Raw genomic sequence first — 26,511 nt, forward strand, 5'->3', positions numbered from 1 at the left:
TTCTCATGCGTTCCCTACTGAGGACCTGGCCTGCAACCCAGGCATGTGCCCTAACTGGGAATTGAACCAGTGACCCTTTGGTTCGCAGGCCGGCACTCAATCCACTGAGCCACACCTGCCAGGGCTGGTCCTGCTTGGTTTTTTAAAAATGATCAATATGTTAAAATATATGCTCATTGGGGTTTTTTGGTTTATAGAATCGATATTCTAGAGCAGAAATTCATAATAAAATTGCAGCTCTTAAAGCTGGCAGTTTTATCTTTTATCATCACTCCTGTGATTCTCCACTGACTATGCTGATTTCTGACGGAAAACAGCATCCAAGTTAATGCACCTAAAATAGTAAATGTGATTCTTCCTCCAGTGAAAACCCAAGCTGTGGAAAAAATTGGACACATTTGACCATACTTTCAAATAAATTATTCTCTGAGTGATAATGGTAGTTTGAACTAGAATAGGGGGGATGAGGAAAACCAGATTCAGCCCTGGTTGGTGTGGCTTAGTGGATTGAGCACCAGCCTATGTACCAAAAGATCACTAGTTCGGTTCCTGGGCAGGGCACTTGCCTGGGTTTCGGGCCAGGTCCCTGGTTGGGGGCATGTGAGAAGCAGCCTATTGATGTATCTCTCACACATTGATGTTTCTTTCCCTGTCTTTCTCCCTCCCTTTCTGTCTCTCTAAAACAAATAAAATCTTTAAAAGAAAAAGAAAAGACCAGATTCAGGTAGTGTCAACATGACTCAGTGAATGATTGTTAGGAGGTGAAGAAGGACAGTGAGTCAAGGAGGACATCAAGTGTCTAACCTGGGCACATGCGGTGGAGAGCACTCCCTGTGGGGTTCAGGAAGTGATAAGTTTGGGTTGGGGCTGTTTGGCATGTGGTATGTCTAAGTGGGGATGTTCCGATGGCTGTTGGTTGAAATTTGGGGAAACACAGCCAACACATAGGTTATAATCCTCAGTTGTGTATGCATTTTACTTTTGTGAACTTTCTGCTGCTGCTTCCGAAAGGAAGACTACACATACTGGTTCTCATACTTCCTGAGATAAATTGGATCAGAATTTACCTACAGATCTGCTCTAGGGTGAGACTGACTTTCCCTGGGATTTTTTTTTCCTTTTTCATCTTGTCTTTTACTTCTAGTCAAACCACTGAACAGTATAATTTATCTTTTACCTTATGACAGATAGTTCAAAATAGTACGTGAAGATGCATTTGAACTAGCTTAAAAAGTTTTTGTAATGACTCCATAAATTTTGGCATTTAACTTAAAGAATGCTGTAAAAACATCATTTTCTTACCAGTATGAAGATCTACAAGAATCATTCTAACTTATATTGATGTAGAATTCATTTCTTGATGTATGTGTCCTAGAATCAGAATGTTCGTAAGAAACTAAAACTCACTACAAGGCTCCCACATCCGGGCACACTATTGGCTGTTGATCTTGAAAATGGCTGTCTTTGTGTATAATCTCTGTGGCCATAAACCACACCTTTTTTCCCTGTGTGCATTTTAGAGCCTCGGTTAATGGAAACTATAACTACTTAATGCACTTAGTTATTCTGAAAGTTAAGCTTTTGTTTAAAAGAAACATGCCTGCTGTTAGAGTTGCTCAGTATCTGTTTACTGTAGTTATTTCCCGGAAGTCCACCGCTATGCCGCACTGCATGAAGATACACTTGGGGGGTATGTGGTGGTACATTTCTTTTGCTTCGCCTACTTCAATTATTCTACTGTGGCTTCTTGGGGTTGGGGTGGGGTGGGTATGTTATATCACATTACCTCTCCTGAGTAAGGTTTCCAACTGTACCAAAATCAGTTTTCATCTGAAATAGAGAATGTACTATAATTTCTTACTTCCGAATTTACCCCTACTAATTACCAGAGAATTCAAGGAGAAGGTATTGATTGATTTTAGCTGGTAATTTGGGAAGGACATATTTAATTGGTCTCTGTCTTAGATGAATGCTAGACTCAGGGTAATAAAAATGTATGTTGACATAATACTGACTTTATAATTGCTCGGATGCTGTCTAATTAGTACACTTCCCTAACCATATTGATTTTTCTAAATACTACATTTGAAAGCATTACAGTGCACTTGTAGGTCAACTCTAATTTCACAAATGCACTTAACAGCTGGGGGCAGAGTTAACAGAAGGTTTTAGGTCTTGCTCTTCTTTGCATATTGATGTCTCCACAGAGACTGTGCCTTGCAACCAATGACTGCAGCTGTTTGGGTTGTAAGTGGCAAATACATACATCTCACATGAACCACCGACCAGTTAAATTACTGTTCAGGTTGATAATGAGAATAAACATTGGATTCTAAACCCCACTGCATAGCTGCCTTGAACACCAGCTTCAGGGGCATATTGCCCTCAGGTGGAGGCATTAGCCTTCCACATTGCACTGCTTTTTATTTACTGTTTCAAATGAGTAGCCCCCCACCCCCAATGCATGGTACAATCTGGCTACAAATATGTCTTAAACATCCGAGTGAAATTGGGAACACTGAATCCTAGAGAACTGACTTTAGAGAAGAATATGAACCAGTTATAAGGGATAGGATTTGCAGGTTTGGATTCTAGAAAACATTTAAATCCTTAGAGCCATTGGTGTCTTTTTGTCTTTTACATACTACTAAAAGACACAAAGAATAATATAACAAATGCCTGTATGCTTATCAAGCAGTGTAAGAAAAAACAAATTATCAACACACTTTGATATCCCCTGCATAGTCCTTCCCAGTTTTATCACCCAAGACCCAAAAGTAGTCAAGATGCTGAATTGTGTTTATCATTTGCATGCATTTTTAAAAATACTATAACATGTATGTAGGTATCCCTAGACAGTATATAGTGTTACTTTGCATGTTTTATACTTTATCAACTTGCTTTCTTCCTTAGTAATACTGTGTGAGTCCTCAAAATGCATACCCATAGCTCCAGCTCATCCATTTTCACAACTGTCGTACTAGTTTGTAGCAAGGTCTTTTCCATCTTCTGACCTGGGTTAGAAACGCAAAGCTTGAGCATTTTAGTAAAAGATCAATTATAATTAAATTTAATGATTTCTTTTAGGAGGAAGTCTACCTGGACAAAGGTAATTTGAACTTAGCATTAACAAGATTTAAAAATATCTAAGCAGAAAAGTAATATGTCTCCATTGTGGAAAATTTTAAATGCGCAAAACAGAATAAACAGAATCATCCATAATCCTTCCACCTAGCTAGTTTGTTTCTATACACATACATATTCAGACAAAAATGAGACTGTATATATACTGTGTGGAAATTTGCTTTTTAAAAACCCAACAGTATATTGTGCATGTTTTTCCATGTTCTAAAATACTCTTCTAAAGCGTGTTTGACTCCCACAACACATTCCACTTAGCCAGATGTTTCCTATCGTTGGTTATTTCTAAGTTTTTGAAGTTAGTTTAAAAAAAAAAAGCACCTTCTGAGAACATTTGTTAAACAATATTTGTTTGTTCCTTAAGATTTTTTTCAGAAGTATAGTTTGAGGAAAACTACATGAAATTGCTTAACCTAGGAAAAGTTCAAGTTGTTTTTTAAATAAATGTAGAGTAATTGCTCTCCAGCTTCTAGAGGAGCTTTTTGAAATGTCATTCTATCTGAAAATAAGTAACATCACAACTTTCACATTTAAATGCAAAAGGTGGAAGGCTGCTTAAGAATAATGTGTCAAAGTTTCAAAATGACTTAATTTTGAAGTATTTCTTTTCTAGAATTATTACAAGGCACAAGAGTCCTCAAAAAGTCTTAAAGATGTGCAGAAATTGGGTTTTTTGTTTTTTTTTTTCAAGAAGAGATTCTTATCACCATAAATGGTTCCTGGTGAATGTTGGATTGCTTTTTTTCCCCATCTCCTCAAGAAAAAATTAAAAGTTAATTACTTCAGTTATTGAGTTCCTTAGAAGGGGAAGAAGAGAAGTGGAGAAAAAAGATCAGCAACAGCGGTGTCAGTTATTACTTCATTTGCACTGTAACTCCTGAGTCTAAGTGCATAGAACCCTGGGCCCAAGGAGCTCCAGAACAGTACAGTAGCAGGGCTCCAGTCAGAAGTATTTCTAGGGCCTTTACCCCTTCTGAAAGGGCTGACTGCTGTGCAGTCTTTTTAATTGTAGTCCAGACCAAGAGAAATTGAATTAGACTTAAGAACTTGAGTTATTTAAAGCATTCCATTAGTATATGTAAGAGAACCACTTTATACACCAGTTGGAAATTCATGGAATACACAGTTGAGTTTAATTTCAGTCACTAATTGCTCTTATTTTTTAATTTGAGGAGATTGTTGTATGATCAAGGCAAGTCTTGCTACTCCAAATAAAAATTGTAGGTAAAAAAAACACATAAATATATTGTTACTCATTTTTTTAAATTGATATACGAGGGGAGACCCCCCCCCCCAAAATCATAATTATCTTGTGGAGGGCAGGCCCCTTGCAGTCCAGGCTGCCCCCAGAGGTGAGTGTTCTGGGAACCCATCTGTGTCAGTGTACCGGCTGGCACTGTTGTGAGAGGCTGCGTTCGGCTTCAGTGAATATTTCTGAAGACTGTTTCAATACCTTTTCCCATCTCATGACTGGTGATTTACAAGTGCACTTGCCCAACCTTGCTGAGTGTCCAGCAGTTTTTGACCAAACACGGCATGACCCCTGCGCCCCACCTTCCCTATTCACCCAATCTTGCCCCAAGTGAGTTTCTTTTTTTGTTTCCCCGATGAAAAGGGTTCTCAAAGGGAAACATTTTGCCAATGTGGAAGAGGTGAAACAAAAAACAGTAAAAGCACCAAAAGGCATCAAAATCAACGAGTTCAAACACTGTTTCAAGCAGAGGATAAAAAAGCCTCAATAGGTGTATTGCATCAGACGGAGAGTACCTGAAGGTGACTGAAGTTTAAACATGTAAGAATAAATACACAAGTTTTTATAAATAAATTCTGGGGTTTTTTGGGTCCCCCCTTGTACAGCACGCACAGTAAAGTGTACAAAGTGTCGGTAGACAATTCGGTAGAATTTTACACATAGGTGTGCCTGTGTAACCCCTCTGTTCAAGGTCTGGAGCGCTCCCAGCACCCTGGCAGGCTTCCTGTCTCCATCAGTTCCGCTTCTTCCTCAAGGCAACTGCAGCTCTTGACTCCTGCCAGCGCTGCCAGTTCTTGGCCTTCATATAAATGAAATCATACAGTTGTAGCATTTTTGTCTTTTTTTGAGAATTATCCAAGCTGTTGCAGGTAGCAGTGCTTGGTTGTTGTTTTGTATCTTCTTTGTTTTTGTTGTTGTGTAGTGGTCTGTTGTATGACTATTCCACAAATTATTTATTTATTGTTAATGAGCATTTGGATTGTTTCCAGTTTTGGCTGTTATGAGTAAAGCTGCTATGAACATTCTTCAACATGTCTTTTGGGGGACATATGTGCTCATTTCTCTTGGGTCTGTAGAGTAGTGAAATTACTGGGTAATAAGATAAGTACTTGTTTAGCTTTAGTAAATATTGCTAAACAATTTTCTAAAGTCATTATAGCAAGTCATATATTCCCACTGGCTATGAAGGAGAGTTTCGGATGCTCCAAGTCCCCACCAGTCTCTGGCCAGTCGTGTAATTGAAGCTGTTCTGTTTGGTGTGTGTAGTGGCATCTTACTGTGTTCCGTCCGTGTTTCCCTGACGAGAAATGTTCTTGAAACCTTTTCATATACTTGTTGGCCATTGGATAGCTTATTTGCAATATACCCATTAAACTCTTTTACCCTTTCTGATTGGATTGTATTTTTCTTACTGATTTGCAGGAATTCATTTTATATACAAGTTTTTGGTTGGATATATGGACTACAAATATCTTATCCCTGCACTTTCACTCTCCTAATAGTGTGAAAAAGCACAAAGTTCTTCATTTTGATAGAGTCCAATTTGTCAAAATGTCAGTAGTGCTAAGGTTAAAAAACCCTGGCTGTTCAACCCCTTCATTGATAGGGAACCTGGCCTACAAATGTGGAGTGATTTGCTCTTACCCATTTTAAGAAGCGTAGATACTACATTTGGGACCAGCCGATGCTGGGGGTGGGGAGAGGCAGTGCTATCCCTTGTAGCACGTTGAGCAGCATCCCTGGCCTCCACCCCCCGGAAGCCAGCAGCACCCCTCTTCCTCCATTTTTGACAACCAAAAATGGCTGCAGACGCTGCCACATGTCCCCTGGGAAGCAACACTGCCCCAGGGTGACAGCCACTGATCTAGATGTTTGCCCAAGATGTTTCTGTTGTGGCCCTGCTCCCTCACTAGGGTTTTTCAGTTTTTGCCTTTGCCTGCATGGAATTCGCTGCCAGAGATTTTTGCATCGAGCCTTCTTTGTGCCCCTTTTTCCTGGCGTCTTGTACCTCAGTATGCTTGTAGTTAGATACAGACAGAAAATTCACAGATGATTTCCCTCTGATAATATTATTTCTGCTGTTGAAAACAACCACCCTTTCTTGCCCTGTGTAGTAAGTGTAAAAACCCTCCAAGTGTTGGGGATGTCTGTTTTTGATATTTTTAAAAGTGTTTAACTATAAAAGATCTTTTCATCTGTGCCCTAGAAAAAGTTTACCATTCAGTCTATCCTGACATGCCTTGGCTCTTCAAAGACTCAGTGGAGCTCATGCTGTGCGGAGCGGGACAAGCAGGAGCCGCTCCCTGAGAGACGCCCGTCTCTCCCAGCCTCGTGCAGCACCAGCTTCCATTTAGAGAAACGCAGAGGAGCCCGCAGTTTCAGCCTTTCAGGGAAGGCACTAAAGCACTGCTTGGGAATTAAGTACGCACATCAATCAAGCTGATAAGTCTTATACCCAGTTAATACATAATAAAATATTAACAAAGTCAAATCAAATGAGTTTTTAGTTTAGCTATATAAGTGGAAAGCAATTTTGAGGTCTGTTGCATAAAGAATTCCAGTTCCGTGGTAGAGTAGCAAATAAATGGGATCAGGGGCGGGTGACAAGAGGGGAGATAGATAAATCACCCATTATTATCTCATTGCCATCAGCCGTGGTTCTTTAAGGCCAGCACAGTGGCTTTTATCAGGTTTCCTAACAGTTGGATTTTAAGATCTGCTTTAAGAAATAAACTTGTATTAATATCAGTGAATAAATTGGAAGGATCGGTCCTGTGCTGTGAGCAATTTGTAGTAAATAACAGTAAGGGCCTGTAATAGTCCAGTATTGGTTTTTACTTAATAAAATATTTAATCACAAATATCTGAATTCTGCATCTCCCGCAGGAAGGCATTTTCATGCCCACCGACAAGAATAATTTAGCAGTTTCATAGTTGAGCGCTTAATTACTCATAATTGTGAAGGGTAAGATGTGATGAATTCTTCCTCGATGGATACTAAATATTTTAACTAAGTAGATGACTTAAAGTAAATTAAGCTAGTGAGATCATTTATTACATTGGTTAAAAGCAGTTTAAAAAATATATCATGTCCTGCCTTCCGTTAGGTGATAATATGTGTGTGACTGTTCTGCTCTGTGACTACAGGCTTTTCTGTCAGGATGTGTGGTAGGTTTTTGGGGGCGGGGGTTGGTGGGGGAGCATTAAGAAGTTGGTGGGGTTTTTTGGATTTGTTTTGCTATGTTTTTCCCGAGTCACCAATGGAAATCTTTAGCTATCCATAGAGTTTGGTTATCAAATTAATGGGAAAACTCTTTGTGCCCTTTTGTTTGGTATGAGGACATTTGTCCTGTGTCAGGACAGAGAAAGAGATTTGGCAGGAAAGGCTGTCCCTTCCCCCTTGTTGGCTCAGCCATGCCACACCACACACAGACAGACAACGTCGCGCTGGTGTGTTCTTCCGGCAAGATGGCCTGATTTGCAAAGTAACGTCAGCAGCAGTCAGAAGGTAGAACAAACAGGGAAATGTACGCGCAGAAAGTATTTGTAAAATGCTGTACTGTAAATTTCTGAATCAGAAAGCAGCTCACATTTTGGAGGAGAAGAAACGGGGAGTCGGGTATTTCAGGAGCCAGTTGAGTACGTCTCTGCAGCGGTGGTTGCGTCGGGTTGCAGAGGGCTCCAGGGCCTCCTGCTTACCGTTAGGGAAGGTTGCGACAACTTGTCTCATTAAGTTAGGCTTCTTCCCTTGAGTGTCTTATTTAGCTTTACTTCTCTTAATTCTTTCCCTGGTGATTTGGGTAAAGTGAAACCACTAAAGGTAAAAGGTTGAAGCAATCCCAAATTTAATAATCTATCACCTTTCTTTAGTGTATTTGAGTGTAATTCCCAGCAGTTCTTAGCGAATTCATTAGAAGACAGCAAGTCATTAAAAGTTAATAAGAAACTCTTTGTTTCTGTGGATGTGAATAAAACCACTCTGTAAGTCTGACATTCTTTTCCAGTCACAAAAGCCTTGCTTTTAGCCAGTTTCCATTTTCTCGGTCTCTCTAGGTTGCTCTTGGATGGGGCACCGCTGATAGCGATCCACAAAGCCCGGTATTACAAGAGGAAAGATGGCTTAGCCCTGGGGCCTGGCCCGTTCGTGACTGCTCTGGAGTATGCCACAGACACCAAAGCCACCGTAGTGGGGAAACCAGAGAAAACATTCTTTTTGGAAGCCCTGCGAGGCACTGGCTGTGACCCCGAGGAGGCCGTCATGATAGGAGACGTAAGTAGCAGAGCCCGGGAGACGCCCCGAGCCTGCCGGCCACGTTGGGAAGAGCCGGCCTCAAAGCGCCTCTTCGAAACCCAAGCAGACTCTGCTGCTGACGGTAGCAGGTGGTAATAAGTAGCTGCCTGAAAAACAGGCTTTCCGGGAGATGTTTAGTGGCATTCTTCTAAAGAACTGAAATTTTGATTATTTATGACATTCTCTATAGTGTGATGAGATATATATAATTTAAGATATCGTTAAATACAAGTCAATCAAAAGCTTTATGTATCTTTTTAAAAAAACTTTTACAGAAATTTGGATTTTTCAAATATTACTTATGTGGGAAACAGCCCATACCCAAAGAATTCTACCCGTATTGATTTTTTTCTCGGTATATGCTCTATGGAAGAATTTCCCAATCAGTGTGCCACAAATAGCTCAAAGGTATCGATTGCCTCAGCCCTTTGAGTGGCGGGTCTGAACCCGGGCGGTTGGAGGCCCATAGCTGGTGACCTCTGGCCGTGAGTGCCCTGTCAGTTTACCCTGGTGCACTGGGGAGGTGCTTTCTGCGAGTGCCATGAGGGAGAAGGAGCTAGAAAGCACACTGCCTTGTGGTAAGTAGGTGGCAAGGATTATATTTCACTTTTAAATAATAACATGTTAGGCTGGAAGGGACCATCAAGATTGTCTGGTCCAAAGCTCATTTAATGGACTGGGAAACTGAAGCCGGGAGAGGTAAATCTCACTGCCTAAAGTTTCATAGCCCATTAGTGCATAGCTGGAGGTAGAACTTGAGGCTCTGGACTCCCTCCAAGACAAACTGTAGATCCCTTGCTTTCTTAACTTGTGATGGTGCAAATGTGTCACGGGCCACCCGATATCCTCTTCCACTTCTATATATATTTATTCATGTTACACTGAATGGGAGAGTCATCAAACTTGATACTGTTCTGAGAAGCCATCTTTTCAGTCACCTTATTCTTCTTGGCAGGCCTTCAGCTGGCTTTCCTAGGTAGGCGTGCGTCTGAAGAAGAGGCTCTCTGAGCCTGGAGACTCCACAGCTCTTTATCCTGGGAGATGCTGTTTGCAGATGGGCGGGGGGCGGGCAGGAAGGGCACGTGGTGGCAGCTTCGTGCAGGGTCATTTCTTGGCCCAGAGAGTGGCAGTTTCTCCCCTCCCTTTCCTCGTCGCCTTCTCCCCACCTCCCTTCCTCCTTCTCCTTTCCTCTGCCTTCACTGCTTCCACAGGGCGAGTTGAGCTGCAACAGAAAAGGTTTTAAGTGAGACTTTGAATGAATTTTGACATTCTAAAACTCATTTCCAAGGGCTGTTACTGAATAGTATTAATGACTTTAACAGAAAAAAAATAAAAATGCTTTCTTCAGGCATGGTCTGAATGAATCCTGCTAATAGACAGGAGCTAGCAGGATTGATTTTCTTGATGTTTCTTCCGGTCCTTGGATGTTATTACCTTGAATTTATCATTACAATCAACCGAGTATATTCATCCCCAACTTGAATAAGAATTGAAGAGAGGACCTCCTTTTTTTAAATCCTCACCAAAGGACTTCTTTTTTTTTTTTTTCACTGCTTTCAGAGAGAGTGAGGGGGGACAGGGGGGTGGAGAGAAAGAGGAGGGGAGAGAAAAAGGAGGGGGAGAAAGACAGAGAAATATCGATGTGAGAGAGGAACATCAGTCGGTTGCCTCCTGTATGTGCCCAGTCCCGAAACCTTTTGAGTTAACAGGACCACGCTCCAGCCTGCTGAGCCACCTGGCCAGGACGAGGGCCTCCTCTCCTGACTACTTATGTCAGACAGTGCCACAGTCTGTTCAGGCATGCTGATTTGACTTGATTGCACCTGGTAGGGCTGTCAGATGGAGGTAAGAATAATATATTACCTGGGCAGGAGAAAAGCCATCTTCTGAATCTAGTTCATTCACTGTCTGCTGTTGGATCATTCACCTTATGGGTAGACCCCTTTTTTCCATGATCTGTTTTAAGAGGAGATCGATGGACATGTGGCAAAACTTGAAGAACTATGACTGCTCTTTGTGTTTGGTCACTAGAAATACTACCTTTGTACATCTCCCACCACTGTGACCCTTCCCTTTCCAAATGGTATGTTCCCTCACACTATTACATGTGGATTGATCTGTTTTTATATCTTCCTGGCTTTCATTTTAAGATAAAACCATGAGGTCCTGACCAGGTGACTCAGTTGGTTAGAGTGTCATCCTGTACACCGCAAGGTTGGTGGTTCGATTCCCAATCAGGGCACATACCTAGGTCCCTGGTCGGGGCACATATGGAAGGCAACCAACTGATGTTTCTCTCTCAAGTCAATAAACATATCCTTGGGTGAGGATTTTAAAAAAAAAGTATCTCTTTTAAAAAAAGGATAAAATCATGGGGTTACAGTTGGCCATCCAGCCTAATAAGTTAAATCATTAGGTAGGGTTTTATTGTCAAGTTCACTGAAGACCTTGTACTGAGTGCTTTCTTTGTGCTTTTCTAGGATTGCCGGGATGACGTTGGCGGGGCTCAGAATGTGGGCATGCTGGGCATCTTAGTAAAAACTGGTATGTATCTTCTATGTAAGCCTTCTCTGAAACAGGATGGTAGAATACGCAGTTGCTTGCAGAAAAGTTTTTCAGAAATGCCAAAGTTCCCTGGGTGCTTTAAGTCTTTTTCTGCCACAAAGCAAAAACAAAATGGTCTTAGTATTACAGGGGAAGCAGTCAGCGTGGGAGGGCCCGTGCTGTACAATACTAGGAAGATAGGAGTTCAGAGGTATTTGCGTACTTAGCCAGAGATAGCCATACACAGTTGACAGTTAGCATTTACATGATGTTCTAGGTACACAGAGACCACATTGGAATGGGCCAAAGCCCATTGATCGTGGTGCCCTATAAAAACATCTTTTCTTTTTGTGCCAGCCACAAGATGCAGCGGATCTCCTTAGGAACTGAGCAGCTAAGTGATCTGATACTTTGTGTTAATGTTTGTACTTTTTATTTTTATTTGTTTTCAATATAATTTTTAATTTAATTTTTTCTTTTTTAAGTGAATTTATTCGGGTGACATAGGTTAATAAAATTATATGGATTTCAGGTGTACAGTTAATACCTCGTCTGTATAAGTTATTGTGTGTTCACCCATGTGTGCAACTTCTAAAACACACAAAAAATGTTCTCATCTTTTCACTTACTAGTTTAGGAACTATTTTCTGTACTACCATTAGTTATACTCTTTGTGGTTCCTCAAATAAATTTAAAGAGAAGCAAAGAACTTAATGGGGAGGACGCAGCTAATCCTGTATTCTGACTACAGTGGACTCGTTAAATATCTGGAGTCCTGGCCTCAGCTTGGCACTGACTAGCTGTGTGAGGCTCTGGTTAACGTCCTTCACCTCTTTGGGTCCTTTAAAAACGATGGGGTTGGACAGGTCACTTCTAGTTCTCACGGTACAGTGTATGATTTTGTGCAATTTTCTTATATGCATTGTTAGTTTTAAAAGTTCTTTCAAGGTAAGAAAAGAACAGGCATGAGAGCCATGTGTGGGGTCGAATACTGTTGCGTTGGGAACTTAATGAGCCTGTCCACACATAATGAAAATGTCCCCCACCCTCACCCTGCCCCCAGATGGTACCTGCTGAGCTTGGAACTAATAGCACACATTTAAGGATGAGAGCCAGAAATTCAAGAGTTGTCATTGGGCACTTATAAATGAAATGGCAGATAAATGGTTTCATAGATGGCTCTGTGAGCTCATTTGCCTGGTGTCATGTAATGGTAGTGGAACTATTTAATAGGCTGTTCGTAAAAGGGAAGATGTAAACAAAGTCACAGAACAGCTGCTACTTGGAAATTATTTCAAAAAGTACATTTACTTATGACTATGATTTTTGTTCAAAAAAAATGTGGTTGCATAAAAGCTATGTTGAACTAAAGAATAGAAACAAGAAAATGGAACTGTAGCTACAGTTGAATAAGAAGTGACTGGCAAGACCCTTGTGAACATGGAAACACAGTCTCCTTCTGCCTGGGGCTTGGGGGGAGCCACTGGAGCTTTCAGGTGACACCAGCCACTCAGGAATTAATGTGTTTTTTTTCTCAGATTTCTGTCCCAATGATCTCCACCTTTTCAGGAGCATTATTGCCCTTTACTCTAAGCAAAGAGGAAGTATCAGAAAAGTCAAGAAAAATAGCCACACTGATGATTCCTCCCTATATCTTAATTTTTAAATTCCTGCCATTCGCCATTTTTTCCTAGTTCTTAAAAAAATCCTCAGATAACTATTTTTCCTCTTGTTTATTATTCGCATGAACATTTCCTTTCTTTAGCTTACGTAATTAAGGGTGTACACTAAGCATCATCAGAGCTGGTCCTGTGCCAGTGTCTGTAGGCCCGGTTCCCCCCGCTGGTCTCCATTGGCGCCACCTTCTTTTCTGACTGGCACTTGGTTGTGATCAGCCTATCACACAGGCATCCAGGCAGTCTTCAAAGTGCCAGCAGCGTAACACAGTCAAATCCGGAAAGAATAACTGGTAAAGCTGCTAAGTCCAGCTCATCAGAACCGTCCCATTGGAACTGTCCATCTCTGGTCCAAAAAATCCTAAGTCAGCCCAGTATCTGCAATCGTGCAGGAAAGTGGACTTCACTAGTAAATTTGAACTCAGTGCATTTAAACAAGTATGAGGTTTCCCAATGTTGAAAATTATCATGAAGAATTTAACTTATTCAGCCCTGGCTGGGGTGGCTCAGTGGATTGAGTGCTATCCTGTGAATCAAAAGGTGGTCGATTGGATTCCTAGTCTGGGGCACTTGCCTGGTTTGCAAGCCAGGTCCCCAGTAGGGGGCGTGTGAGAGGCAACCACACATTGATGTTTCCCTCTTTCCAGCCCTTCTCCTCTCTAAAAATAAATGAAAAAAATCTTTAAAAAGAATTTAACTTATTCAGTAATAAGTGCTTTTGTGTATATAGTTGAGCAACTTTGCTTTTTTAAAAAAGATTCTATTTATTTTTAGAAAGAGGGGAGGGGAGGGAGAAAGAGAGGGAAAGAAACATTGATGTGAGAGAAAAACATCAATAGGTTGCCTCTCGTACACACCCCGACCAGGGACTGAACCTGCCACCCAGGCATGGGGCCCTGACCAGTATTTGAACCTGTGACCTTTTGCTTTGCCGTCCAGTGCCCAACCAACTGAGCTACATTGGTGAAGCAGTTTTATTTCTTAATGAGTAGCACATTGTAGGTGCTCAATATACATTTGCTTAATGATTTGTTAATGAAGATTTTTGACACGTCCTAACTAGAATTTCTGTTGAGCATGTAAAAAACTCACCTAGAAAAGATGGGATTACTCTTTCTCTAATCTCATAAACATGAGCTTCCCCTATGCTCCCTCCATTCATCATTTATCCATCCAGGAAAGCACAGACTGCCACAGTGAATGAGCCGGGCATGGGTGAGGGTGGTCTGCTCTGTTCACTCAGCCAGCATTGTGGAGCATCCGCTGTATGCCGGACACAGTGCGAGGTGCCAGAGCTATCACACGTGTGTAAGCCACCATGTCTTTGTACTTTGTAGAAATCCCACTTGCTGGGCCAGATTATGCAGGAGCATTCTGCAAGTCCTTATCAACATGGCTAAGAAACTTGACTTTCACACATTTGCCCTTAGACCACTGGATGCAGGGATTTGATGACAGAGGAATAGTTGATTAACTTACCTATGAGACCAAATAGAAACCTTGCGAAGGAGTTAATACTTCAAGGGACTTATGCTTGAAACAAAAAACTAGCAGTGGTTTGCTGCGTGGACCGTATGTGGACAGGTACCTTGAGGATGCTAAGGTAGATGAGGTACGTGTCTGTACACATGTACGTTTCATGCGGGCTCCTGTCCTGTAGGAGTTCACAGTCAGCGAGGCAAGAAGCATCTGCACCACAATGCAAAGGTGCGGAGCGGGGGATTTTTGGGCTTTGTGTCTGCTGGGCAAAGCCTCTTAAAAGGGGAGATAGTTGCAGAAAACAGAGGGAGTTGTAGAAAATGGTGGGTCTCTTTTAGGGGGAGCTGCATTTAGGCAGAGAATACTGGAAAATGCAGAAAAATAATTAGCGCCGCAGAAAAAGGGCTGAGAGAGCAAGGAGAAGGGGACTTGCGGGGGCAGCCAGAGCGGGGCAGTTGGCCCCTTCCTCAAGGCCTGCCTGAGGCAGGGTTCTGCAGTTCTTTCCTTCCTTCCTTCTTTCCTTCCATTCTTAAAAAAGAAGATTGAGGAATGCTCACACTGTGCTAGTCATTTTGTCGGTGTGGGGGGTACATTGGGGAATACAACAGGCCTGGCCCCCACTCTGAGAGAACTTAATAGTCTTAGGTGTGAGACAAACATTTAACAAAACTATGTGTATATATATAATTACAAATTGTTATCGTTGTTGTGGAGGCAAAAAAAAAAAAAAACAGATGTTCTAAGAGACAGTAACAGGGAGAGGGTCTAATGTGAATCGGAACCTGGAGTCTGACCTGAAGGAGGAGGGTGGGAGTCAGGCGAGAAGAGTGTTCCAGGCAAAGGGGACTGTCAGGTCCTCGGAAGAGCCCGGTGCAGTCTGGGACTGCAGTCTGTGAAGGGCACACCCGCTGAAGTTGGAGGGGTGCTGGGGCCAGATGTCAGAGGGCCTGCGAGGCAACAGTGGGGAGTTGAGGTTCTTCCTGAGAGGTACTGGGACCCATGAAGGGTGTTTGAAGGGAGACCAGCATTGTCTGCTTTACACGTGTGAAAGCTCCCTGTGACCACTGTGTGTGATGGTTCCTCGGCTGTGCTGGGGAGTTCAGCTGTGGGCCTTGAAAGCCAGAGTCTGGGGAGAGGCAGGTGGTGTCCTGCCCCTTGGTGCCCTGCCATGCACGTGGCACATTCTGCCTGGCCCCGGCCTGTGAGCATCCATCACTCTGTCCCTCCCCACACCAGGCACTGCCATATGCCAGGTTGACGGGGTTCCTGATAGCAGCATTTACCCTCGGGAGCTGACAAGGCCTCTGCCCTGTGGGGCCCGGCTTCCATTTAAAAGCATTGATTTACTCAGCATTTCTCTCCTTAGGGCTGGAGGGGGTAGAAAATGATTTCATCAGCTGTGGAGATCTGAAGGCACCCTTATCTGTCAGGTGACCCTTTACCTAGCTTGTCCATTATGATAGGCTACAGGGCCTAGGGAAATGCTCGATGGGATATCTCTTTGAATTTCTTCATTGCATCCTGAAGCCTCAGTAAAAGATACTTTGGGAGATATGGAGCCTCTGATTCTCTAGTAATCATAAGGGCGGTTCTGTGGTGGCCTAGGTGTCCACGGGGTGTGGTCACTGTGACACTCCAGCAGTAGCTTTGTTCACCTGCTCTACTTTCATTTCAGGTAAATACCGAGCAACAGATGAAGAAAAAATTAACCCACCTCCTTACTTAACTTGTGAGAGTTTCCCTCATGCTGTGGACCACATTCTGCAGCATCTGCTGTGAACCATTATGTGAACCAGAAGCAACCTGAAACGCAGCTTTTCATCGTCTGGAATGAATCCCTCCCCAACTCGGTGGCAGCACAGGCAGACACACCCCTCAGCGCAGAGGGGGTGCGGCCCTCTCTTATTGTGCGTTAATTAGAAAGAAAGGTATTGAATTGCAGCCAGCCACTAGGCCTTGCTTATCCCTCTTGTTTTATTTTGTAAAAGAAGATGAGACCCAGAGAAAGGGGAAGCTGAGATTTTATGCCATTCTTTTTAAAATATTCATCAGATTAGCAGGGCTGGGAGGGAGAACCTACTGCAGGCAGTCCTGTTCTCCACTGTCTCCTGGCCTGTGAACTGGGAGGGCGGGTTCAGGTTGGGAATAAAGCGGACCGGTGCGTTAGGTGGTAGTTTAATACTGAGTTCAGCTGTGAAACCTGTCAGAAGCGCCACGTAGAGTATGTGTCAGAAGAAGCAAAATAAATTGTCCTTTAGCCCAAGCGAGTGAGTGAGTTTGCTGTAACGGATGTTGAGAACTAGATTATGTGCTGTGCTATTCCCAGCACGGATGACTTCTTTTTCTCTTCATTAGCCAGAGATGACTAATTTAAATTTAGAACCTGATTTTAATTTAAAATAATATTTCCATTAATAACCTATTCATTGCAGATACCTATTATACTGTGTAACAGTTGTTTTGGAAATTTTATGTAAAATTAAAACTATCAGTATTTTACAGATGTTTTAATTAGACATTGTTATTAACAGGAACAGTGCAGAAACTAAAATCAAGCCTTTAATGTCTTACAGACCATGCATTTTTGAAGTTAGTGTCCACCAGGGTCCTATTAACTGTACATTTGCAAGATTTCATTATTTTTGCCTATGACACTATGGGAAAAATCTTTTAGAAGCTATTGGGACAGATTCAGGCTTTTATGTACTTGGTTACTACAGCTGTAAAATGAAATCTCGTCTGGTTGCATGGATTATTCTTATGTTAAACCCACCAAAATGAAGGGGACTAAGTAGGTAATGATTTTCCTAGTGCATTTGCATACTGTGATAATCCTGGGCCTTTGCAATTGTTTTACAGGACTCTTGGGCATTGAATTATTAGCATGTAATTGTACATCATTGTAGTGTTCACCTTATTGAAGCACACACTGATGTTAATGAGCTTCGGGTTTTGATGCTTGTTTAGAGATCAGCTCGGCCTTAGGTGGGGGGAGCAAAGCTGAGTAAATGGCAGCTCCTCTCCTTTTGGTGGTTTGGCAAGCACTCTGTTCTTGTTTGTGCCAATGCTCCAACTCGGTCCTTAAACGTCCTCGAGTGGAAAAGATAGATGTGACAGGGCCACCACCCCAGATCAGAAGGCGAGTGGAGTGGCAGAGAGCATAGATTTGGGAGCCTGAGCAGCAAGCACATGGCTAACTCTGTGACCCTGGGCAAGCTAGTCTCTCATGCTCCCTTTCCCTTATCTGTAAAGTAGAGATAATGATCGTGCCCACTACCTCGGCTCGTTGTGGGGGCTGAATGCATGATTCGCATACTGAGTACTTAGAACAGAATCAAGCAAATGCTAGTTATTAGTCATGGGGGAGAGGTAGCAGGCGTGTCCACATTTAACAATCCGGAAAGAGTTGGTAGAAATCACCTCTGTAGTTTGTTCAATGGGGAAAGTCTTCCTGAGAGTTTTAAAAGAGAGAGAAAGAGGGATTCTAGTGCATTGAGACTCCCTCAGAGCAAAGCCGAAGCCACGCACAGAGAAGAGCTCAGCGTGCAGGTAGAGAGTGCTGCGTGGTGCCTGGTGGGTAGGCCACGTTCAACTTTGGCCTGTTAGCTGGGCTCCTGGGTCAGTGATTCTTTCTTTGCTAGTGGCTCTGTGCTACGTGCCAGGCTAGGAAACAAGCATGCAGGAAAGGGATTGAGCCTTTAGGAGCCTTACTGCTTGAGGAGCCGAGGAGAGCACACAAGACTTGATGAAGCTGAACACTCCATCCCTCCTCCTCGATGCCGCCCTGGCTGCAAGGTGGAAGGAGGAGGTGTTCACTCCCTCAAGCCCGTGCAGCACTCGTTAGATCACATGTGGGGCTTCACACGTCTCCTTTCCCCACCAGGCAGGGCTGTTGTCTCGTTTTTAAAAATACCTGCTACAACACAGATAGTTACTGAACCAACTCAGATGGTTACTGGACCAATAAAAAACTAGCTGTAAATATTATAGGAATTTAATGCTAGAAGGTATAGCTGGGGGGGGGGGGGAATAAGATTCATTTTAGACTTGTTGCCATGGGGAAGCCCCCTTAGACACTTGGAAATAATGGATCTGATGTTGTGGAGACAGGTTAGCGCTGAAGCAAAGAAGTAGGCGTCACCGATGGTCAGGAATTAAACAGAGTGACAGGAATGGGTGAGATCACTTGAGCGTAACATCCAGCCAAGAAAAATGGCTTCTCTGCTCTCCTCCATTCTGGTTTGGCCCTGTGGGCCATTAAAATCTCAGTTTGATATTTTATTGATTTAGCAAACATTATATAGGGCTTGCTGACCACCTGTCCACAGTAAGGTTCATGAGGATAAATAAAAATCTTGGTTTAGATCCAGGTTAATATAAACGTACCCGGCTCAGCTGGGTGGTCTTACCTTGGGCCTCATGAAGGAGATTTTAAATCTAAACTATCTAAAGGATTTTATTTTCCATCCCTGCCATTTAAAGGGCTACCTAGTGGTACTAACCTCAAGGACAGTGTTTGCATCAAGTTTACTGTAATACTGCCCTGGGCCGAGAAAAGGGACCAAGTCACAGCTTAGGACTAGAAAGGGTGTTTGAGAATACCCGTCGTCAGGAGATGTTACTGAGTATCTGCCGCGAGCTAGGTGCTGGCTAGGTGCAGAGGAGGACGGAGCGCCGGACCAGCAGAGGGGACTCGTGGTGGTTGTGCCCACTGCCTTCAGGCCTCCACAGTCAGCTGGCTGTGCAGTAGCTCTGGCTACCTGCCTACCATCCTACATCTGTCAGAGCTGATTGTAACGTCTAGGGAAAGAAGGGGAGCTCCCCCTAAGTGACAGCTCCATCAAATACCTGTGCAGTGATGGGCTGTCAGAAATTCCCTTGGGACCTGTCCCTTCATTTCACACTTAACTATCACAGTAGTGTGTTGGACAGGTAAGTCAAAAACAGGGCTGTGTTTAATTGGCTTTGGAGGAGTCTTTGTTCCTGTCTCATGAACTGGGAAATTTGGGGTATCTATAATGGACAATTTTAAAAATCGCACTAATCTGTTTCACTGGAAACTGCCTCAAGCAGTGGAATCCCTTTTTCATATGCAGTTGTTTGCACAGAGCCGTTTTGCATTGTTGGGTTTCTGTGGCATAAATCACAGAAGTCTTTTTCAGCATAAATGCATGGGCCTTTGCTGACTCCGTAGAACGCCAGCCGTCAAGGGCTGCTACCCCAAAGCATGCTGCTGTCTTTAAGAGGCAGGCAGAGCAAGGTGCCCGAGCCCTGGAAAGTATCATAATTTAAACTGCGTATCTGTTAAAACCAAACGATTTTGAGTACCTTACTTTTTTCAGTGCTCACCTTCACATCATACACAGCACCTGTCTGCTTCACTGGCTGATGTGTCTGAGAAGATCAAACCATTAGTTGCCCACTGTGGGTAAATCGCTGCAGAAGAGAGAGCAGAGTGTAGCTCCAGGTCCTTAGAGGCATATCTTCTAGCTGGTAAACTGATGCATATAAAAATAAATCTAATGGGCCACAGGGCACTGACAAGTTCCAGACGGTTGTGTAAGTCCTCTCAGAGAAGAGGTCATGTGCAATGAGCTAAGTAAGCACTTTGGCCTGTGCCATTTTAAAGAATGTTTCATTCATTTAATAGCAGTGAAGAAAGTATCACAACCATGGTGTTAACATGTGAGTAGGGCATACAGATGAAACATACAACTTAGTACAACAGAGATACTGATAAGTGATGAAGAGGAGGAAAGCCTGTAAGAGTGAGGGGTTATTTCAGATGAGATGAAGTGTGGGAACAAGCCAGAATTGTAGAGGCAGATAGTTAATCTTATTGCCAAGATCTGACTCGGGTATCTCGAGTGCAGATCAGTTACTGGTTTTCCTGGGAAGAGAGGAAGATCTGGCAGTGTTAGGTCCAGATTCCCACATTCAGCTGGGGCCCAGTCACTGCTGTGTCATTCCAGTAGTTTTGGCTCTCCCCCTTCCCCCAGTCCCCACCTCTTCCTTGTCTGACACCCAGCTGACTTCACTCAGGTGTTACTGTGTTCCAGGGTCCTAAAGGAATCTGAGTTGTGAGCTCTGCTTTAGAAGAAAGTACCACATGTTGGGTTAGGTTAAATTTTCCTCCAGTAACTAACAGGCCAGTGTCCTATAGCCCTATAAACTTAGATAGGCTTTTAATCTTCTTAAAGAAAAAACATACAGACTCTATAAACAGTAGATTCATCATGTATGTTCTCTCTTTCTCAAAGCCCCACTAAAATAAGGAAAGGAATAAAGAAAGTATAAATCCACAAGGACAGGCCACAAGAGAATGGTAGAGGAGACACATGAGGGAGAGGGCACATAAGTTTGGAAGGTGGTGAGTGGATAAAGTGTTGCTCACTAAAACCAGTGCAAAGAAAAGAAGCAAAATTCATCCTGAAGAGCCACCTCAGAGACTCAAGGTTGGGAGATACGAGGTGGAGAGGAAGCCAAGGAGGAGGCAGGGCTGACAAGCAAGGAAACAGTACCAGCAAACAAGATGGGTGGAGCCCCAGACTCTCCCACCCTGAGCAGCCAGATGAGCACAGGCAGCCCAGACAGGAGAATGGAGGTTTATTTTCTGATCAAGTAAAACCATGATAGTTAAGGGCTTGGGGACAGTGGGCATGGTGGTGGATGCAGGGCTGACCATGGGAATTGGGTACACGTCTGCTTATACCACGTGGTCCTCAGTTCCCTTCCCCTTAAAAGGCCAGCACCAGAGAGCATGGAGATGGAACTGAAAATGTATCTGATATGTCGCCATTTGGAAAACAATACTGATGGCGAGCTGACAGATCTGATGATGTGTTGGAGAAGAAAAAAAGGGTACTCAGAAAACTAAGCAAATGAAAAGCAGGTGGCGGGGGGTGGGGGTAGTTGTCAAGGAAAGACAAAACTCACCAGAAGAGAAAATGTAACCCTGATTCACGAGTTGGCTCTGCAGTGAACAACGTACAGTTCTCATTGGAACACAGTTCACCGTTAATGTGAAATCATAGCATAACTAGTGGTGATAGGGAAAGATGTGTTAGTGTGGTAGGGACAGGGCAGGGATGAAAGCTACATTTTATTTCATCTAAAGCAAGAAATTTTAATGTATAAGACTGATTTTTAAAAAACCACTAGAATAAAGCATGACCTAAAATTATATGTGCATAATTATTTGGAGACAGACTTTGCAAAGGAAAGAGGAGAGAAGGATGGAATATGTGATTGAACCAAGGTGAAAGTATTACAAGGATGAACTTGGAGATTTAGTCCTAAAAGGCGTGGGGGAAGGAAGTGGAGATAAGTACACACAGGCTGTGTGGGGGGCGGGGTTGGACGCAGAGGATCACATGTATTTACTGTGAGGGATGGCGAAACCACTCTTAACCTGGACTGGAGTCAGGAACGGGCAGTAAGCTACACAGGCCCAGATGTGTTCTTTCAAAGGATGTTGGCCACAGGACTGTCTCCTGACCCCTCACCTGTTCACTGGTAACTACACGTGAAGTGCAAACTCACCTACTTCCCAACAGCAAATGAACAACAGTGGAAGTTCCATCTAATTGGGATTTTATAACATCAGAAAGGATGGTGGCAGCCACAAGCAAATGGACTAACAGCACAAGAAGTGTCAGCTGGCAGCCTGACTGGGAAAGTAACCCAAAGGCACAGAAAGCAGATGTTAGACATTGAACAGCACAGCATTCTGGGTCCATGTAGTCAGAGGCCTATTCATCTAGGTATCTGTAGAGCAGCAGAGTATAATGCCTAATGATCACGGAGTTGTTCAGCATATCCTAAGATAAAATAATCTTTGTTGATTTCAAACTTGTTATATAAGGTATGTTTTAAAATTGACTGCATTTTTCCATGACTACCTTTTAAGAGGCATTTGAGAATATTTCGCTCAAAATAATACACCCCAAATGCTTTGTTTTTGTTTAAAAGGGTAAAGTCCCTTGGACTATTTAGCTATCCAAGATGTCCTGTTTCCTGGAGGTTTCTCTTTGGAGGAGGAGCCTGCCTCGCAGAGATGAGGAACACCAGGCAGGGAAGAGAAAAGAGGGACTCACTGTGGATAAGTTCCAGTTGGGAATAGGGATGATGTAGCCAGATTTATCAGGAGTTGAAAGTAGACGCTTCTCAGAGTGTGGGTTTCTGAGGGAAATGCTTCTAGCTGTTTATAACCCGTAGGAGATATGGAGGAACCTAAGGGCAGGGAATACTCGGCATGACTGTTCTAGAAGCTCGGGTACTCCCTTCTAAGCTTTGGATCCAATGAAGTGCTGTGGTTATAGAAAGAGAAGGGCAGTGCATATGAGATGTCAAGAATCAAAAAATGTTGTTAGGGCCCTGGCCAATGTGGCTCGGTTGGAGCATCATCCCATAACTGAAGGGTTGTGGGTTCGATTCCCGGTCAGGGCACGTAGCTAGGTTGTGTGTTCAGTCCCTGGTCCAGGCTCATGTGATCCTGGGTCTGGGCATGTACAGGAGGTAACCAATTGATGCTTCTCTCTCACATCGATGTTTCTCTCCCTCTGTCCCTTCCCCTCTCTCTAAAAGCAATGAAAAATGTCCTCAGGTGTGGATAAAAAAAAATTATATTAGGGGTCAGAACTCAAAACTCTCAAACTGGTAGCTAGTGCTGGTGATGTGCTAGTCACCGCTGCTGTTAGCACTAGACAAAAAAAACAGTCACCTCCGGAGGTGGAGAGGCACTTCTGAGTGAGGCTAGTGTGGTAGGGGTTTGCTGCTGATACAACTGGTTGTGGTCAGAATTAGGGAGAGCTGACGAGATTCAGAATATCGTCAAAAGAAAGAGCCTCTACACTTCCTCCCCACTCCCACCCGTAGCCACCCTTGAACTGTCAGCAGGTCAGATGGTCTGTCAAGCTTAGCGTCTACCTGGCTCCCCCACCCACAAGCATTCTGCGCACTCCGGCACAGTTTTCCTAACTACATCTTTTCCTTTAAAATGAAGATACCAGTCGTAAGTGAGGAACACCGCAAGAAATTGTTCATCAAAACTTTATGGAGTCCATTTGCAAGAAAACTCCACTGCGTGACCTAATAGCACACATACCTGTCATTGAAATCTTTAATAGTTTGCTGACATCAATATGAAACATTAATGAAAATATCTCAAACTTCCAGAGCAATATAGTTGTCCAAAATAATTCAGTCTTCAGGAATAATTTTTGTTTCATTCCAATCATTATGTTCTTCCACTTTCGCTAATCAACCAGAAGGCCCCTGCGGCTGCCTTTGTGGCCAGGTCAGAGGAAATGGGATTTCAAACAGACTCGAACTCACTTTGCCAGGCTGAGTATTTCTGAGTCAGATTCTTTGCTGAAGGCTTGGTGTGAGCTAATACGTCCAAGAAGTCGGCAGTGGTCACTGTGTCCAGCTGGATCCCAGGTAAATCGCTGCTCTCTGGATAGAAACAACAGTAAACAGCACAACGATCGACCTTGGGGGGATCAATGCTCCTGAAATGCTAATAGGCCCTCCTTCAAGGCGATGCATAATGCAGCATTGTTAATGGTTGATGCAGAAAAGGCAAGGCTAAAGAGGGCTCGAGAAAAAATTCTTTAATGCACAACTCAGCCCTTGAAGCCCAGACAAAAATATGTGACTTAAATGTATCATCAAAGTTTTATTTAATATTTATATAGTCCCGCAGTGGATCCGGCCTAACATCATAGTGTGTCAGAGAAATAAAAGCCTGAGCCCTGAGGATCTTATCATCTTGGGGGAGAGTTGGTCCAGAACAGAGCACCAAAGGAACAGGTTGCGTGCAGGCAGGACGATTCGACCAAGATCCTGAGCAAACGTGGAGCCACCAAGATCAGGCGTAAGGCTCCATCTGCTGGTGAAAGTTGGATTTTTTTAAGCCAAATTTCCCTCCCAACGCTCCTTTACAGCGATCCCACCTTTACCTGACTGGTGATTTTCAAGCGCGTTGAAGATCTTCCTCACAGGCCTCATAGCTGCCTCCCTGCAGACCAGCTTAATGTCCGAGCCCGAGTAGCCCTCAGTCTCCTGAAACAGCCCAAACCAGCCCCTGGTCAGCAGACAGGACGCTGGTGGTGATTACGTCCTTATGAGCAGGACCCAGGGTCAGAGCGCCTATTTGGTTTCTGTATCTGGCCCGCATGGACACTACACAAAGGTTCCCAGGTAGATAATGCTTGGGGGCATTAAACAACTTCCTAACTCCATCCAAATACACATGATAAGGTGTTGGTGGAGGACTAGACCACCCACGTTAGCCTAATGGTGCCCCCGTGCCAAATCCAAGGATGATCAAATTTAGCAGACGCTTTGTTTTTTGTAAATAAGACCAAAGCTGCCTTTGAGGAACCTCAGCGAGCATCAAGTTTGAATGTGTACTCAGAGGAGGCAACGACAGCAGAGACGGTGAGGGCAACAGACATGTACCTAGAGCGTTCGCATTTATGAAAAACTTTCATTTAATCATCACAGCAATTCCTTGCAGTGTACCGGTTACCCATTTACAGACAAAGTAGCTGAGGTTCAGAGAGTAGGTGATTCCCCTGACGTCACACAGCTAGTAACATGATGGCAGGGCCAGGATTTGACCATCGTTTCTCCAGGTCTAAACCCTATGCTATTCCCACTATACTGTCTTGTTTCTCTGCTTGAATATTTCCAAGTGGCAGAGAGCTTCCTCATTCTTTCATAAAAAAGAGGCCAGTTGCATTGATGGGGAGCTTGGGTCTTTTCTAAGTGACTCAAGGAAGAGGCTGGGAACAGCTCGGGAGAAGATCCCGCCTACGACTGTCCTGTGGTGGCTGCTTGGCCTCCAGATGCCTCTCCCCGGGCAGCTTACTTGGCTCAGCACGCCATAGTCCAGCTCCGTGCGCAGCTCCAGGGCTCTGCTCTTGCTCACCGGGGGCAGCCAGTGGTGGATCATGGCCTGCCTGGCCTCCTGGCTGGGGAGATCGACCAGAATCCTCTTCTCCAGGCGGCGCAGCATGGCACAGTCCAGCTCCCTGAAATCAGGGCCGAAACAGAGGAACTGATTGGGACAGGAAACTTATTTCCTTGGCAGCAAGTACAGTTCAAGAAGGATTTTGCACTGCAGGAAGCAATTCTGCATTTTCACTGTCACTCTACATGTACGCCTGAATGGATAGGACGATTGTTTAATGTTGTTTGGGAGGAAGAATTGGTTTTAAAAAGAATAAGAAAGAAAATACATCCTAAAAATAGTTTATATAAAGGTCATTTTAAGTGACTTAATTTGGGGGACAAGAATGTAACAACCAAACAAGGAGCAGTTTCATTGCAGTTGTAACATGAATTATTCAAGCTGATCCTGCCAGTGAGTAAATTACTCCTGACAATAATTCAGGCACTCTGGGAAGTTCATTAATTCTTCCAAAACTCTCACACATCCTGGAGCGAATGAGCATCTCACTCCATTGCTCCGGTGAACTCAGCCAGTGCCCCTTCCACGGCGCCCAGTGCAACGCGGCTCTTCGGCACACTCGCCACGCTCCTCCCTAAAACACCACCAGGCCAGGTTCGTGCAGTTTTGCATCTGCAGGCCACTCCCCTAAATTTCTTAATATAAACTGTTCCAACAAGTAGCATAAAACAATGAATATCCATATACCTACCACCTCGATTCAACAACAGTTAACATTTTGCAGTATCTGCTTCCTATCTATTTATCTAGCTAAATTATTCCCAAGTAAATTACATCATGAAATCCCACCCTTAAATGCTTTTTCTGGGATTCCCCCAGCCCCTGCCCTGAAAAAACCATTGTCTTACATAGCCGCAATGCCACTGTGGCACCTGACAGAATTAACATTGGGGGCATGAGATGTCTGGTGGTCATTCTGTATTAAAATCTCTCCAGCCATGTCAAAAGCATCAATAGTTTTTCCAACCAAAATCTAGTCAAGGATCATGCACTACATATGGCCGTGTCTTCTTAAATTGCATAAGGGACCAGCCTCCCTGCCCTAGCTCCTTTTTGAAAGGAGGAAGCTCCTTATAGAATGTCCCACATTCTCAATTTGCTTGATGTTTTCTTCATGGAATCATGTAACTGGTTCCTCTAGCCCATGTTC

General features: G+C 43.6%; 2 protein-coding genes across 7 annotated transcripts in view; one reads left to right on the forward strand and one right to left on the reverse strand.

The window, feature by feature from the left end:
- HDHD2 (haloacid dehalogenase like hydrolase domain containing 2) overlaps positions 1-21,266 on the forward strand; it is a 36,532-nt gene extending 15,266 nt beyond the window's left edge. For all 3 annotated transcript variants that reach the window (XM_028524343.2, XM_036010242.1, XM_036010243.1), the window contains 3 exons: positions 8,447-8,663; positions 11,165-11,228; positions 16,059-21,266. In XM_028524343.2, the coding sequence (XP_028380144.1) occupies positions 8,447-8,663; positions 11,165-11,228; positions 16,059-16,162 (385 nt within the window). In that variant the 3' untranslated portion in view covers positions 16,163-21,266. The remainder of the gene's footprint in view (positions 1-8,446; positions 8,664-11,164; positions 11,229-16,058) is intronic.
- A 2,220-nt stretch (positions 21,267-23,486) lies between these two features.
- KATNAL2 (katanin catalytic subunit A1 like 2) overlaps positions 23,487-26,511 on the reverse strand; it is a 62,978-nt gene continuing 59,953 nt past the window's right edge. For all 4 annotated transcript variants that reach the window (XM_028524486.2, XM_036010250.1, XM_036010252.1 and 1 more), the window contains 3 exons: positions 25,260-25,422; positions 24,346-24,448; positions 23,487-23,839 (listed from right to left, as the gene is read on the reverse strand). In XM_028524486.2, the coding sequence (XP_028380287.1) occupies positions 23,700-23,839; positions 24,346-24,448; positions 25,260-25,422 (406 nt within the window). In that variant the 3' untranslated portion in view covers positions 23,487-23,699. The remainder of the gene's footprint in view (positions 23,840-24,345; positions 24,449-25,259; positions 25,423-26,511) is intronic.

Source organism: Phyllostomus discolor, chromosome 9 (genome assembly GCF_004126475.2).
Source record: "Phyllostomus discolor isolate MPI-MPIP mPhyDis1 chromosome 9, mPhyDis1.pri.v3, whole genome shotgun sequence".
In the NCBI taxonomy this organism is placed as follows: Eukaryota; Metazoa; Chordata; class Mammalia; order Chiroptera; family Phyllostomidae; genus Phyllostomus; species Phyllostomus discolor.